Source organism: Galeopterus variegatus, unplaced genomic scaffold (genome assembly GCF_000696425.1).
Source record: "Galeopterus variegatus unplaced genomic scaffold, G_variegatus-3.0.2 Scaffold1052, whole genome shotgun sequence".
In the NCBI taxonomy this organism is placed as follows: Eukaryota; Metazoa; Chordata; class Mammalia; order Dermoptera; family Cynocephalidae; genus Galeopterus; species Galeopterus variegatus.
Window position 1 is genome coordinate 344082 of NW_007727163.1, and position 17417 is coordinate 361498.

General features: G+C 33.0%; 1 protein-coding gene across 3 annotated transcripts in view; it reads left to right on the forward strand.

The window, feature by feature from the left end:
- The window catches only part of PTPN22 (protein tyrosine phosphatase, non-receptor type 22 (lymphoid)), a 53031-nt gene extending 35910 nt beyond the window's left edge, over positions 1-17121 (forward strand). For 2 of the 3 annotated variants that reach the window (XM_008574468.1, XM_008574470.1), the window contains 8 exons: positions 1664-1747; positions 1899-2038; positions 3155-3182; positions 5881-5964; positions 6222-6337; positions 8734-8764; positions 12934-13011; positions 15961-17121. In XM_008574468.1, the coding sequence (XP_008572690.1) occupies positions 1664-1747; positions 1899-2038; positions 3155-3182; positions 5881-5964; positions 6222-6337; positions 8734-8764; positions 12934-13011; positions 15961-16025 (626 nt within the window). In that variant the 3' untranslated portion in view covers positions 16026-17121. The remainder of the gene's footprint in view (positions 1-1663; positions 1748-1898; positions 2039-3154; positions 3183-5880; positions 5965-6221; positions 6338-8733; positions 8765-12933; positions 13012-15960) is intronic. The other variant, XM_008574469.1, reaches the window with a different exon arrangement.
- Positions 17122-17417: the final 296 nt, after the last annotated feature.

Genomic DNA, 17417 nt, shown 5'->3' on the forward strand with positions numbered 1-17417 from the left:
CCATTGCCGGGCACGGAAAAAGACAAAAGAAAAAAAAAAAAAAAAAAAAAAAACCTCCTGGATTTGCACCTTAAGAGAATTTTTTTTTGATTTTTCATTGAGTAAATATGTACCGGCTTAACTATTGTTAAAGCTGCTTTAATATAAATTAAATATAAATTCTGTTAAATTTGCATTTAAGATTAAACATGGGAATACAGGTGTCCCTTCAACATGATGATTTCCATTCCTTTGGGTATATAGCCAGCAGTGGGATAGCTGGGTCATATGGTAGATCTATCTGTAATTGTTTGAGGAACCTCCATATCATTTTCCATAGAGGCTGCACCATTTTGCAGTCCCATCAACAGTGTAGCAGGGTTCCCTTTTCTCTGCATCCTCACCAGCATTTATTATTTTCAATCTTTGGGATATTAGCCATCTTAACTGGAGTGAGATGATATCTCAAAGTGGTTTTGATTTGCATTTCTCGAATGCTGAGTGATGTTGAGCATCTTTTCATGTGTCTGTGGCCATTTATATATCTTCCTTTGAGAAATGCCTGTTCATCTCCTTTGCCCATTTTTTAAATTGGGTTACTTGTTTTTTTGCTAAGCTGTTTGAATTCCGTGTATATTCTGGATATTTATCCTTTGTCAGATATATATTTTGCAAATATTTTCTCCCAATCTGTTGGTTGTCTTTTTGCTCTGTTTATTGTTTCTTTTGCTGTGCAGAAGCTTTTCAGTTTGATATAATCCCATTTGTTTACTTTTCCTTTGGTTACCTGTGCTTTTGGGGTCATATTCACAAAGTCTATACCCAACCCTACTTCCTGAAGTGTTTCCCCTATGTTTTCTTTTAGGAGTTTTATTGTTTCAGGATGTATATTTAATTCTTTAATCCATTTTGAGTTGATTTTGGTATATGGCAAGAGGTATGAGTTTAGTTTCATTCTTTTACATATGGATGTCCAAGTTTTCCAGCACCATTTACTGAAGAGGCAGTCTCTTCCTCAGTGTGTGTTCTTGGTGCCTTTGTCAAAGATCAGATGGCTGTAGGTGTGTGGATTGATTTCTGGGTTCTCTATTCTGTTCCACTGGTCTGTGTGTCTGTTTTTATGCCATGTTTATTGTAGCACTATTTACAATAGCCAAGAGTTGGTACCAGCCTAAATGCCCATCATCAGATGACTGGATAAGGAAAATGTGGTATATCTACACAATGGAATACTACTCTGCTATAAAAAAGAATGAAATACTACCATTCACAGCAACATGGATGGACTTAGAGAAAATTATATTAGATGAAATAAGCCAGGCACAGAAAGAGAAATACCACATGTTCTCATTTATATGTGGGAGCTAATGAAAATAAATAAATAAATATACAAACAAATAAATGGGGAGAGAAAAAAGAAAGATACAACAATCACAATAATTCCTTGAACTTGTTAAGATAAGGGAATAGATATGATGTTGATGGGAGGGTGAAGGAGGAGAGGGGGGAAAAGGAGGAATTGGTGTGAAAATAACCTACATTGTATATTGATAAATTTTAAAAAATATATAAAAAATAAATAAAAATAAAAACAATTTATATTTAAGATTAGATTATAATATAAGAATTTCCTTTGTATTGTTCTAATTAAAAATTGTGATTATATCTCTGACATTTTGGATAGCAACTTATCCAAGGACAGATGATGAAATCCCCCCTCCACTTCCTAAACGGACTCCTGAATCTTTTATTGTGGTAGAGGAAGCTGGTGAGTACAGTTCAGTAAGTATAAAATAAAGTGTGGATTAACTAGATTACTTTTCAGGTCCTTTCATTGTTCTGTGTACTATTGCTGACCAACATTGTTCTAAAAGAATAACAGCACACCTAAGAATTGGACCATATTCACTTTCTTCCAGGAGAATTCCCACCAATTGTTTTTGGAAACAACAAATCCTTATCTCCCACTGTGAATGTAAAAATTGGAACATCACAGGAATGGAGCGGAACATCTGAATCAAAGAAACTTGCTGACTCTGTAAGGCTCAGACCAAGCAAGGTCAGTAACATTTTTTCTGATTCTACTTATTTGGATTCAACAGACTGTAGTTCTACTCCTTCTGTTTTTAACACCTATCATTCAATAAATATTAAGCAGATACTTAATATAAAACAATGTGCTAGAGGATGTGGATAAAAAAGATGTCTAAGACAATTCTTGCCCATAAGAAATTTATATAGTCTTGCAGTGAAGATATAAAATGTGTACACAAATCTTTATTTTTGTCTATATTTATAGGCAATATGAGGCAATATGATTAATGCCATGTGAAAGATAAAGAGATTCAGAAGTATGGGTGCTCCTTAAGGTTGAAAGTGATCAAGGAAGAATTAGAGGAAACATTTGAGCTGATCCTTGAAGGACAGTTAAGGCAAAATAAATGTTTCATAAGTAGGTAGCTTGTTCACAGTAGTCATTTAGTAGGCTGTATCATGTTGGATGTGATAATGTATTACAGAGAGTCATTTTTGGAATGACACATATGCATATTATTTAAGATAAGCTTTTTGGAATAATGTTTCCTGCTTATGGAAGAAAAATCTACACTTCTGACAGTCTGTTATGTGTTTCTATATACTCTGTGAACCAACTATCTTAATATTTCAGAGATCAAAAAAGTAATTAAAAAACACTTTTTAAAGTGCCTACAGTTGCAATACTGGTAGGCAAATATAATCTACCTTTTAAATTACCATTTTAATGACTATTATTATTATTATTATTATTGTTAATAATATGCACACATGTAATGATGTTTATCTTAACAATTTCCACAGGAAAGAACAATTACTCCTTTTACAACGTCTTGAAGTAACTTCAATTTCAACAACTTAATTCCAATTAAATTTTCAGGGAAATTTTCTGACTAGGAAAGAAATAAGTCAGAGGGGATCAATTTAGGACTAATTGCCACAGGATCTAAAGATCACTTTTAGAGTTAAGGATGCTTCTTCATAATTCAGCACACTTGTAAATTAGGAAAAATAGGGTGTATGTTTCATAACTATCTCTATAAGTATATGAAATGTAATTTCAAAAATGCCATTTATTGCTTTGAACTTGTATAATTTGTGTAAATATTCTTTTTTTCCTTTTCCTGATTTTTTCTCTTAGAGTGTAAAACTTCGGAGTCCCAAATCAGGTAAAAATTTCTCTTGGCTTCAGATGACATTTAGCCCCAAGAATTTGTACTGTAAGAATGGCTCATTAAGTTTAGAATAATTCACCTCAGGAGGCGACAGGTTGCCATAATAGCTGCTGCTATTTATTGATTTATTTCTGGTTTTCCCAAACTAGAAATTTTGTTTTGTCAAGGGCAAGGTAAAGAGAGTATTTTAGAATTCTGTTTTTTAATATAAAACCCTTTAAAAATTATTTCAGATAGAATCCTTTAAAATTGTACAGCATTTCCATTATATAGGTTTTACCATTGCTAACAGCGTAAGTCTAAAAAATTACTTCTGGTCACTTAGTTCTTTAACTTGCTGTTGCTTCTCTAGTACTTTCCTGAACTTTGCTTGTTTTATTCATTGAATAATAACAACAGCTAAAATTTATTGGGCACTTATAGGTACTTTGCATATATCATCACAGGTAGTAGTTGCATATATTATCACAGGTAGTAGCCATTAACATGTTAATTCATATTATCATATTATTCAAACACACAAACAGCTAATATAATATGGAGATAAAATAGCATGGTCTTTGGATTCAAAAAGCTTTGGTTCAAATCCCCAGTCTAGGCCGGCCCTGTGGCGCACTCAGGAGAGTGTGGTGCTGGGAGCGCAGTGGCGCTCCCGCTGCGGGTTCGGATCCTATATAGGGATGGCTGGTGTGCTCACTGGCTGAGCGCGGTGCAGGCGACACCAAGCCAAGGGTTGCGATCCCCTTACCGGTCACAGAAAAAAAAAAAAAAAAAGGACAAATCCCCAGTCTACCAAGAATTATGAATGTGCATAACCTTGATTAAATTATATACTTTCTTTAATTTTCAATTTTTCTCATATGTAAAATGAGGATAATAGAACTCGGAGGATTTCTGTGAGCATTCAGTGAGATATGCATATAAAGCTTTTAGCACAGTGCTTGTCAAATAATAAACTCTCATTAAATATTATCTATTATAATTTTTGTTATCTAATCATTAAATAAGCATTAGGTAAGCAAGTTTTGTGTACCTTACACAGTGTTAGAATAAGCAGGATATATTTTAAAAAGTACTATTTAATGCTTATATTCAAATTGGGTAGATAAAATTAACACCCACATAAAACCATTAAGTGATAATCTGTGTGGCACTGATTATAATCACCAGGAGTCTGGAAAAATGGGATGATATTACTGGAGTGGGTATGAAAGTCTTCATTGAGTAGAAGAAAGAACTTTAAAGAATTTGGATAGACAGAGAGAAAAGAGGAGGGAATTCCAGGAGCAGGGATCAGCCTAACAATGACTCAAAGGTAGAATGAGCATGATGTGTACAGAGAAATGGTGAGTAGGTTATTTTTATTGCAATAGAAGTTCTAGTTTGTGAAACATAGAAAATAAATTTGGGTAGATAAGATGTGGCAAGATTCTGAAGGATTTAAGAGCTAGTCGAAGGAAATATCCAAAATAGGAAAATCCATAAAGACAGAAAGTAGATTTGTGCTTGCCAGGGGCTGGGGGAAGGAGGGAATAGTGAGTGACTATTATAATGGGTGTGGAGTTTCCTTTTGGGTAATGAAAAATGTTGTGGAACTAGATAGTGGTGATGGTTGCACAATACTGCAAATGCACTAAATGTCACTAATGGAAAATCTTACATGTATTTTAAACACAAAGCTAAACAAGGGGAATTAGATTTAATACAGTAAGGAATAGGCATTGTGGGTTATTAAATGCCTGTATGCCAGTTATTATATTCAGCACTGGAAATAAGTACTGTCTTTTTGCATATTACCCAGCATATAAGAAAATAAACAAGACAACTTATTTTATAGACACATTCTAAGGCCTAAAAAAACACAATAACCAATGACAGGTGAAGCTGTAGTACTTAATTGCATTTTCATTTTCAAAAGGCATTAATAGAGTATATAATAACACTCAGCACTGTATAATGAGCAGCTTATGCAGATAGAATACTATCTGGATCTTTAGGAGTTTACATCATGGGAAAATGGCTCCATTATTTAAAATCCTTTATTACAGAAAATTTCAAACATATTTTAATCCTATCATGATAGCATTATTACACCAAAAAATTAACAATAATTCTTCAATATTATCTAATATCCAGACTGTGTTCAATTTTCTCCAATTGTCTCCAAAATATCTTTTTACAGGTGGTTTATTTGAATCTGGATTCAAAGTCTACACATTGCATTTGGTTTGTTTCTTAAGTCTTTTTAAATCTGTAACAGTTCTTTCTTTTTTCTATTTTATCATACCATTTATTTGTTGAAAAGAGTGTGTCATTCATTCTAAAGACTGCTTGACATTCTGGATTTGATTAATTGTATCCTCATGATTTTACTTAACATGTTCCTCTATCCCCAGGATTTCCTGTAAAATGGTAATTAGATCTCAAAGCTTGATTAAATTCAGTTTCAGTTTCTTTGGAAGAATACTTCTGCAAGTGAACTATAGATTTTTTATGAATCATAAGCTGATTGGCTAAAGATGTGGAAGAACAGAGTTCTTGAGGCTCTACTCATTGTTCCAATAATTTTTATTTGGTGGCTGTAGGTAAAGGTTGATTAATTAGAAAAATTATACAAAGCCAAAAAGAGTCTTGATTTATGACTTTTAATTGATTAATGCTTTTACTCTGTTATATACTCTTCTTATCACAGATCTACATCAAGATGGTTCTTCTTCCCCCCCACCTCCACTCCCAGAAAGAACCCTAGAGTCCTTCTTTCTTGCTGATGAAGATTGTAAGTGGCTGTACTTTCTCTTCAAAAAAGTTATAAAACTGAGGATGTTAAAAGGTTAACAATAAAGTAGGACCTAAATGGAAAAATGATTAAATAAAAGAATACATTTTAAAAGCCTATAATGTAAAGCAAAAATAGTGCCTAAAAAAGCCAAGCTAAAAATTACTAAATATATACCTAAATATAACCCAAAGGCTTAAGAAGCTATGCAACAAAACTTTTTGTCTTCCCCCCTCCTTTTTTTTTTTTTTTTAAAGGTATGCAGCCCCAATCTATAGAAACTTATTCTACTAGATGTCCTGACCACATGGAAAATTCAACATCTTCAAAGCAGACATTGAAGACTCCTGGAAAAGGTTTCACAAGGAGTAAGGTAAAGAAGATGGGAGTTTTAGGAAACATGCCAGAGGCTTTCCATTACTGAAGGTTTCTCCCCTCCCAAGCATTAAGATGGAAAATTAGATTAAATATCTTTACTAAAACTGATTTTTTATTTCACAACAATCAAAATTAATAAAAGAAAAAAAGAAGGAAAAAATGCAACTTAAGAATTTATTTCTCCTAAGATTGATTTATAAATTTAAAAGATGCTGAATAAACAACTTGTTTATTCCTGGAATGAGACAAACTTATCCAAAGTTCATATAGGGTGGCAAAAAGAGCAAGAATAGCCAGAAAACTGCAAACAAATTAATTAAAATAAAAATAAAACCAATGAAATGAAGGTAGCCTTACCAGATATTAAAACATTGTAAAGTCTCAATAATTAAAATGGTATGATATTAGTATATGAAAAGAAACACATACCAACAAAATAGAAGACAAAGCCCAGAAATAGATCCAAATATATGTAGAAATTTAGTGTATGATGAAGGTGGTAACTCAAATTTGTTGTTGGATCAAATAGATAACCACCTGGGAAAATAAAGTAGGATCTACCCCTCACATCTACACCAGGATAAATTACAGATGGCTAAAAGATTTAAATGTTAAAAAATAAAATAAAATAAAAACCTGAATCCATAGAATTATCAAAACACTTGGAAAGATTCCTTTATAACCTGGGAGTATGAAGGATCTTTATAACTATGATTCAAAATCCAGAATCCATAGAAAAGAGATACATAAATTCAACTAAATAAAATAGAAAAATTTCTGCATGACAAAAAAAATCATCTTAAAAATCAAAAGATAAAGAACAAATTGGAGAAAAAAATATCTACAACTGGCATCATAGCCAAAGGGGTTATTTCTCTAATATAAAAAGAGCTCATAGAAATTCACAGAAAATAATAACCCTAAAATAAAAATGGACAAAAATATGTGATCAGATAGTTCAAAGAAAATAAATGAGCATGGTCTGCCCTTTAAACATTTAATATGTTCAACCTCATTCATAATAAGAGAAATACAAATTAAAACCACAGTGACACATTGTTTTTCATCTATCAGAATGGCAAATTCCAAAACTTGATTACACTTTCTGTTAGGAAGGCTATGGGGAAATAAGCACACTCCTATATTGTTGGTGGGAATGTTAAGTGGTACAATTTCTATAGAGAGCAATTTAGCAATATCAAAATTACAAATGCATAAAACCTTTGAACTAACAATTTCACTTCTAGGAATTTATCCTACAAATATGTTTGCACATACATGAAATAACATGCATTGATTGCAGCATTATTTAAAAGAGCAGATGACTGGAATAATATTAATGTTAATCATTAGGGGAAATGATTAACCAAGTCATAAATCATGATATATCCATATAATGGAATACTATGCAGCTAAAAAAAAGAATAAGGACTCGCAGTATATTTATTTATAATTTACTAGCTTTTTCTTAAAAGGGGGAAATATGATTTATATGTGTATTTACTTACATACTCATAAGTAAGTCTGAAGGATACATAAACAGTGATTATTTATTTACAGGGGAAGGGTAGTTGGAGGACAAGAATGGGAGCATTTTTACTAGGGTTTTTTGAATTGTAAATGAATTATATATTTTTTAAAAATCTAAAAATTTTACAAAAAAAAAGAATTTATTAAGTCTCTATTTTGTGGAAGAGTCCTTTCTGTTAGGTGTTAGGAAAACAGAAGTGTCATAAAGGACATCTATCTACTCTTTAAAAAAGTATAGTTAGTCTGTTGGAACAAAATGCCTATATGAGAAACAACATGAAAATTATCAAGAATAGATTCCCATTGAGCAGATTAAAAATATACATGCTGAGGAAATGTGGAGTAAAGAAGAAATTTGGGTAGGTTCCTGGAAAAGATAGTTAGATTCCACCATAAAGGAGGCAGAGGACATAGGTTTGCTGAAAGAAGGGAGAAGGAAGTAGCACAGCTAACAGTATGGAAGTGGGGCTTAGTAAACTGAGTACAGAATATGATCGACAAAAATTCTTGGCTGGAATGGGAATCGCTATGTATCACATCCATATTCAGGAGCCATTTTGGGTTCTAGAATGGTCCTAATAAAGGAGAGAGATAAGAACTTCATTTTTTCCCCTGGTATTCTGACAACATCATGTCTGAATATGTACTGATACATCTGTATGGGTGGAAAAAATAGCAAGATAAAATCAAGTGAAGATTTTGCACTGAATTAAAAATGGCAAGATGGAAAAATAACTGTGCATTTTCATGGCTATTTTTAAGGAAATTAATCCTTTTGACTTAACTCTATATTTCTACTTGATTAAAGTATTTTGGATTTCACAGGAAAAACTAACATTTTCCCTTTCTTCACTTCTGTAGAGTTTGAAAATTTTGCGAAACATGAAAAAGAGTAAGTTTCTTTGTACTTATTTTTTTAGAATATATATCACTTTCAGAATTATGTAATTTTTCTCTATATAACCACTCTGAGAAAAAAATTAATAATATTCCTAAACAGAGCCTCCCTAGGGTCCTGTGGATCAGAACAATCTCCCCTAGGTCTTGTACTTTGCTGGGCTCCACAATGCTACTATTGGGCAGGGAGTAAGGTGATGGAAAGTTTTCTGTTTAATAGATAGGAATAATAATTAGTAAAATGTTTGGCACTTTCTACCCATCATAAGATGCTATCATACAAGTGTGTTATTTAAAATTCCCAGCAATCTAAACTCAGATACATTTTCTTTGAAAATAGCCACAGCAAAGCATATTGTGAAACAAATGTGTTGATTTAATGAAGTAAGCAAAGCGTTGACACATTTCCATTTTTACCAAGTATTATTAGCAATGAAAGTCTGTTGCTTACTATTTTTGCTATATTTTAATGAAAATAAAACCCAAAGACTACTGTAACTGTGGGAAATTATCTTAGAAATGCTTATTTACAAATACAAAATACATAAAACATGGTGATATACTTTTTACAAATTTGATCCATCTGGTTAATCATGAAGGAACAATCAGTTACTTGGTATTATACTGGTGCTATAGGAAGGGACAAGGAGCACTGAGAAAACTTGATTTAAAATATACTCTAAGTAAGAAGATTTATAGTAGAATCTTACTCTTTTTCTAGGTTTTCACTTTATCTCCCTATTCATAAACTCCAGATTCTTGAGCTAGTTTGCTATCATTGCCATCAAACTTGATTTCTGTAAGGAACTGATTTCTTACCCATGATGGCTAAAGTAAAGTTGGAAATATACCCTTTCCCCTAAAGTCACTCAAAGAGATTTAAACATTTCAAAAGGAAATTATAGGGCCGAGCCCGTGGCGCACTCAGGAGAGTGTGGTACTGGGAGCCCAGTAGCGCTCCTGCCGCGGGTTCGGATCCTATATAGGGATGGCCAGTGCGCTCACTGGCTGAGCGTGGTGCAGCCGGTCTCAAAAAGGACAAAAACAAACAAAAAAAATCCAAAAGGAAATTATAGTGGTAAACAGGGGAAATAAGATAGCAAAAAGCAAAGAAATGAGTGACTTGAATAGCCAGCCAAAGATTGGTTAGATCAGCTTAGCTTATGAAACACCTAGTTTTCTTACTCTAGCTCCAACTCTGTCTTTTTTTCACAGAGAAACAGAAATTTCAGGTAGATTTAGGTGGGCACAACTTTGAGATATGGTGGGACTCTCAGAGACTTGAGTCTTACTTCTAAGTAAGAGTTCCCAGGTTATTCTCTGGATCTAAACTGTGCTGTATTTCTATTTTTTAAAGCAATCTTTATCCTCCAGTCTTTTGCACTTAAATGAACAATATCTGGCACCCCAAACTGATTCTGAAGCTTTAGACTTATTTGCCTGTACTTGCATATGTGTCCTCTGCCCCTTCCAAATGGTTCATAACTCCAGAATTCCGTATGTTCTCAGTGTAGCCTGGATCTCTTACTGGTCTGTAGTTAAAGCTGATCCTACTTTTAATGAAATTAGGATTCTTCATCTGTCATTTTAAGCTAGCAACTAAGCCTACTGTCTTTCATTCATTCTTTCCTTCCTTCCTTCATTCAATGAATATTTGTGACTACTATGCCCAAGGGGTTCTTCAAGGCACTGGATGAACAGAATAGGTATGGGCTCTGACTCTGTGGAACTTAAGTCTAGTGAGGGATTCAGACATTAAACAAATAATCCACAAACATATACATAATAAGACACTGTGATAAATGCTAGGAAAGAAAACAAAAGGGTAGGTATGACAGGGAATAACAGAGGATCCACTTTAGAATGAGTTGTCCAGGAAGCCCTTTCTAAGGAAGTGACAACTGAACCTGAGACATAAAGGAGCAGCTAGCCAGGCAGAGTGGGAAGAAGAGCACTCCAGATAGAGGAACAGTGTATACAAAATCTCTTAGGTGTGAGAGTTTGGGGTGTTATAGGAACTCAAAGGAAGCCATTGTAGTTGCAGGGTAGTAAGTAAAGAGGAGAGGGGAGTAAGGTGAGGCTGGAAAGATGGGGGAGTAGTAGTTAGATTCTTATGGGTCATATGAAATAGTTTAGAGTTTATTCTAAGTGTAATTGGAAGCCATAAAAGTATTTTAGGCAGAGATGATACATGCCCTGTTTTTTAAAAAGATCATCCTGGCTGCTGGTAGCAAGAGTGGAAGCTGTCAACCATGATGCCTGATGCCAACTTTTGGTGGGAAACTTTAATTGCTCAGAAATCCTTCAGTTGCAAGTGACAGAAAACCCAATTTAAGCTGACTTAAGCAGAAATGGGGAATTTATTGGCTTGTAACCAAGGGCTCAAATGATGTAATCAGAACCTAATCTCTTATTTCATATTTCTCAGCTTTGTTTCATTCTGTGTTAGCTCACTCATAAGCAGGCTTTTACCATGTGGTTTCAGGCTTATGATGGAAAAGAACAGCTCAAGCAACAGTCTGATGACTATGGCCGATTGGATCTGATTGTCTTGGTTTGGTTCATTTGCCCATCCCTGAATACATTGCCAGTATATTCAATGTTCTCATTAGGCAGGATAGTGTCATACCTAATATTAAACAACCATTACATGTGGACACTGACCAATTAGGAATGAGGTCAGACCTACACATCTGGTGTGACCATGGCAACATACCAACTGAAAATTAGCCCTAGATATAGGTCATTTCCTTCAGCTACACCAGAAGCATAGGAACTGAAAATTGGGGGTGGGGTGATTTCCTAAAGGAAAATTCAAGTTCTATCATCAGGAGAAGAGGGAATGAATGCTGGGTAGGCAGCATAAAAATATCTATGGCAAGCCAATATTCAAAACAGCAGTTCTCTCTGATATATATGAGCAGAATCTTTGCCTCTTTTGTAAAAAATTAATATTCCCCTTTTGGTCAATTGTTTTTTTTTCTGAGGGTATATACAACTCTTAGGTCATATGCAGTATAGAGATTATTGATATCTCCTGAACTACCTCACCTTCATCCACTTTGTATTCATGTTTCTGTCCTCAATAGCTGGCCCAATGCTTGGCACATAGTAGGTATTCAATAAATATGTATTTTAATTGAATTTGATTGAAATTCACTATGTATTTTAATGATTCATACTCAAGTACCTCCAGGAAGGGGAAGGTGTGTATGTACAAACACATATATATAGTTCTCATATTGCATTCTGACAATGTTGAAAACAAAAAAGAGAGAATAATAATTTCTCCCCATTTATATGCTCTTTGTTACAAAGTTTATGCAAACTTGAAGTTATCTTTTTTTACTGCAAGTTAATGCCTGTGCAAAATTTGGACCAAGTGTTCACCGGATTGTATTCACAACTGAGCAGAAGCGGGAGAGGGAGGAGGGAGGGAGGTTTCGGTGATGGGCCATAATAATCAACCACATTGTATACTGACAAAATAAAAATTTAAAGGAAAAAAAAAACTGAGCAGAAACTGATAAATGAATATATTAAGGTACGGGGAAGACAAATATATTTTTAAGCCTACTTATAAGTAACTAAAATAGCAAAACAAAGCAGCATCTCTTGGGGGAGATTATGGGTATAAATTAGAATAGTGTCTTGTGAGAGATTATGGGCCTAAATTAGAATAATCTACAATGGGGAAAAAAGTACACTGGAAAGTGGAGTAAAGAGATTTCAGAAGTAGAGGATAGAGTAAGAAAAATCACAGACTTGCCATGAATGAATTAGTGTGGAGAACAAAAGCAGACTAACAGCAGTCAGATAGAGTACAAAGTAAGATGGAGTCCAAAGCCAAAATGTGAACGTCTCAAAGAAGTTGATTCATGATTTATTGGATCTTATTCCTTTGGTAATTTTCTTTAGTGTCGGGCTTTACTGTTTGTAAAGAAAAGAAACCCTAACCACACACGTACACACACACACAAATGAGAAGATTATAGTGTCAACCCATGTGTAAGCACCTATATTTTGGTAACATTTGATAGTGAATATGTTTGAGAGTATTAATTACTCTGGAGGAAATGTTTAATCTCAACAATTGTACAATCTGATAAACAGTAATGTGAGTGTATCTTCATTCTTTCCCTTCCGTCTTTCTTTTGATTCCAGGTATCTGTAACTCTTCCCCACCAAGCAAGCCTGCAGAATCTGTTCAGTCAAATAACTCCAGCTTTTTTCTGAATTTTGGTACGTGTGTTATTTTACAGTAGAATTAGAAAATTTATCTGAATTATTTGTTTACAGTATAAGACACACAACTTTAAATATAATTTAAGGTTGCAATTATAGGTCCTTATATTTATATTGTTTTCTACACAATTTATCTTTTTATTTTTAACCTCAGCTACCTCTTAGCATTTTGCATAGGACTGAATTGTCTATAATATGCAGAAAATAAAGCTAGGTAACCAAATTATTGTGCTGGCATGTACTAAATGAATATGAGATGTTATAATATTTCAGTTCATATCGAAAGCAAAGTTATAAAAAATATGCAAATATGATTTTAAAAAACAGCAATTGCTGCTGTCTAATCTTATATAACTCATTCAACAGTAGAAGATGAAGCACAATTCCGACAGTTTAAAGGAATTGCTTCCCAATTGCCCCTAAGTATAAGCCATAAACTTAAAATGATAATTTTATATTATTTTAAGCATTCTATCATTCTATGTGATACATATTCATGATACTATTTAAAGTAGTATCAAGTATATTATAATTTTTTGTTAAAAAGTATAGCAATTAATGTAGGATATTATTACTAAAAATTATTCTTAACCAAAAAGCAGACCCCCTGAAAGGGTCTAGGGGACCCTCAAGACTCCCTGGACAACGCTTTGAGAACTGCTGCTCAATGGTATTGTCTTTATCTGTATGGTCAAAATTAGGTTGCTGCCACATCCAGATTGCAGGTGGCAGAAAAACAGAATAACATGGAGTAGGCGTGGCCTCCTCTTCCTCCTCTTCTGGTCTTAAGGCATTGGCCTAGAAGTGGCAACATTGCATCACCTCACATTTCCCTTTGAAGAGAACTTAGACATGCTATAACTAAATTGCAAGAGAGACTGGGAAATGTAATAGTGCTGGGCAGACAGATACAACTGCCCAGATACACTTCTATTCCTGAGGAGGAAGCAAAGAAAGATTTTGGTGGACAGGTAGCAATCTCTGCCACACCTGGGTTATGGTCCCTATCTCACCTTGACAAAGAACGAATCTCTGGATCTATTTCTTTAGCCATAAAATTTTGTTTAGATTTCATTAACTCTAAGGTTTAAAATGTTGTATTTTAAAAAGTATATGCAGTATAGAGAGGAATAATTTTATAAAGTTATGATGTGTATGAAATCATTTAAAAACCTTCATACAAAATATTGTATAAACTAAAAAAAAAAGGCACCCAACTTTGCCTGGAACACAAATGTTCTCTGCTTCCTTCATTTTCATAAATCGCTGATACCACTTGAGAAACTCATGGCCCACCTAACTTTACAACAGTCTGCAATCTGAGAATAAAATGTTAGAGAGCTGCCTCCATGTTGCTTCTCAAATATACCTAGATTTGAACACTTTACCTACTTAAAAAGCAGCACTTATTTTTTTTCACTGGCTTCCTTTTATACAGAAGGCAATATAAATTGTAAGGATATATTTCTTGAAAAAATATTTAAATTTGAATGGAATAATTTGTAGTTAAGGTTTATTTTTTATGAATTGGCACACATGCAAAAAAGGAAGCTCACTACTATTCTAAACTATTGAGTTGACCAGTGAAAGAGAGGTATTCCTCAAATTTTAGATACTCAGTACGTACATAATTCAAGGGGTCTTCAAAAAGTTCATGGAAAGATTAATATTCTTTTAATTCTATTTTTCCACACACTTTTTGAAGTACCCTCATATGTCCTTACTTCTATTCTCAGTCCACTTGGGTTACAATCAAGCTATCTATACTGATGGGATGATTTTGACTATTATGTGAAACTATTTAATCTGAAGTAGTTTTCCTTCTATCTTCTTTCTTACCACTCAGAGAAGTGTGGATAAACTAGGCTGTGTGCCCTCTCCCCCAATTTTTTTTTTTACGACCACCATTAATAAATTTAATTTTAGTGATTTTTTAAAAAATTATCTTCTTTTCCCCTTCCCTACTCTCTTCTTCCAGTTCTGGTATAGATTTTTGTAGGTTCAGATTTAAGGATTTAAGCAACATTTGAATAGTTACTATGTGCCAGGCATTGTGCTGGAGACTTTTTAAATAAATATCTCATTTGATCCTTACATCAGTTCTGTAAAATGATAATACTGACATTTTGTAAGATGATGTAATTAAAGGTTTAGGAATGTCTTCAAGTTTTCCATTCTCTGTTCTCCCTCTGTATTTCAAAACTTTCATTTCTTAATTTAAGCCCTTAAAGTTGCTAAGTGTGAGATACCTTGAAAATATACTACCATTTTAGAAAAGGAAAGTAATATGTGGCTGAGATGATAAAGAACCAATATTACCAACCTGCAAATCTTTTGAAAGCATCCCGAAATAGCCTTCATTAGTTATGAAAACTTTCCTCATACTACTGCTTTTTTTGGGGGGGGAAGGGGTGTGAGTTTGAGGAAGAAAGATAAATAAAAATGATTACTTAACTACTTAATTTTTTAGGACTGTTTATTTTTTCTAACCTTTTCAAACATAAGCTCTTAATAAATTTAAGGCTTTCTGGGCTGACTTAGAGGTATACTGGATTTAATACAATAATGTTGGAAGTAATAGTTCTTATTTTTGTGAAATTGAAATTTCTCAGTTTTGTTTTTCTGTTGGGTGAGTGGTAGGTGGAAAAAAATGTAGGTAAATGGTATTGTATACTGAATTATCAAAGGCTATTATAACCGTCGTTCTACATTGTTAAGTACACTACAAATTTAAAATGTTATTAGTATTCTATTGTTATAATTTAAGCTTTAAATTAATTACTATAATGCCTTTATAATCTATTACTAAATTGATCAAAGATGCTGCATAGCCTTTTGGAAAAAATCCATGTGTTTGCATTTATTATAGTATACTCTCAAGTCGAAGTGTTCATTTCTATACAAAAAAAAATTTCTCTTTTCATTCAATTTTATTTTTGTTCCCAGGTTTTGCAAATCGTTTTTCAAAACCTAAAGGACCAAGGAACCCACCATCAACTTGGAATGTTTAATACAACTCTGGATTTATAAGAATATAGGCTGCAAATGCATCTGCAAATAAAGCAACTAGAATACTGCTAGCTAAAATAAGTGATCTACATTTATAATATCAATAATGAAGTTATGCTAATGTTAATAGCCTTTAAAAGAAAAGCAATATACAAGTATGTGCCAGTAGTTTTTGCATTTTCATATCATTTACGTTGGGTTGGAAACTGCAAGTAATGGTTTGTCACTTGAGCTTATGTAGAGAATGCTGTTATAACAAAGTGTTTTAGAATGGACATATTTTTCATTTTTGGAAGTTATTTTTACTTTATTTTACTTTTCTACATAAACTTTAAAAAGTTTGTAAGAATTGGATCTCAATTACATTTCTACATTGGCAGAATTTACTATAAAAAGTTTTAAAAAAAACCTTACCTTGTGGTTGCAGTACAAAATTACTGCTAGTGACAATGACTATTTCTTGGGATTTATAACTCCATTTATACTCCTAAATTGAGTATACCTTGCACATCTTCCCAAATATTGTGGGAAACTAGAGTATTAAGAAAAGAAATTATATTTAAGAGAATAAAATGTACAAATAATGACAATAATCACTTTTTAATCTGTATATACTAACAAAATGTTCAGCTACATTCCTGATAAGTTTTAACCAAAATTATTCAATTACCAATTCTAGAAATATAATCAACTAAATAGCTCTCTTTTGGGAGCATTTTCTTCATTTAAAAGGTCCTATATAAAGATGTGCAATATGTATCCAACCAATCAGAGGTACTGCTAGGTTAAAATATATTTCTATATGAATATGATCTGTCTTAAGAAAATCTGATATTTCAAATATAATTTTATGTAGCAAATAAATTGGTAGGTAATTATTATTACAAAGGATTCACCTAACTTCCCCTAAAAATTTAACATATTTTATTTAAAAAAAGATTTATAACTTTTAAAATCATGTATTACTTAAACATCAGTTGCTCTTCAATATTTTTTATTAGGAAGCCAATGACAGGAAAAATTGAATAAGATATTGTTACCTGTCTATTGTAGTACAATGTACCGAATAGGTGATCAATAAATTTTTTGTTTTAAACTTTGTTTCATTGCAGTAGTGTTCATTTAGCTGAAGTTATACTTCTCCAGGGACTAGTGGTATCAAACCATAGTAATTTTATCTGCTGAGTACATCATTGTACTCAATTATTTCCAAGTATCTTTATCAAGGGCCAAATATATTTAAAAAATCCTAGGTAAAAGCTGAAGTGACGATGAAATTCTAAATGAATTTCTGAGCAGCAATCATCCCTCGGCGGACAGTGACGATTTTGAATGTTTTCTGGTAGATGCACTTTTCAAATTTATGCAACCTTTTCTGATTTGAAAAAAAAAAA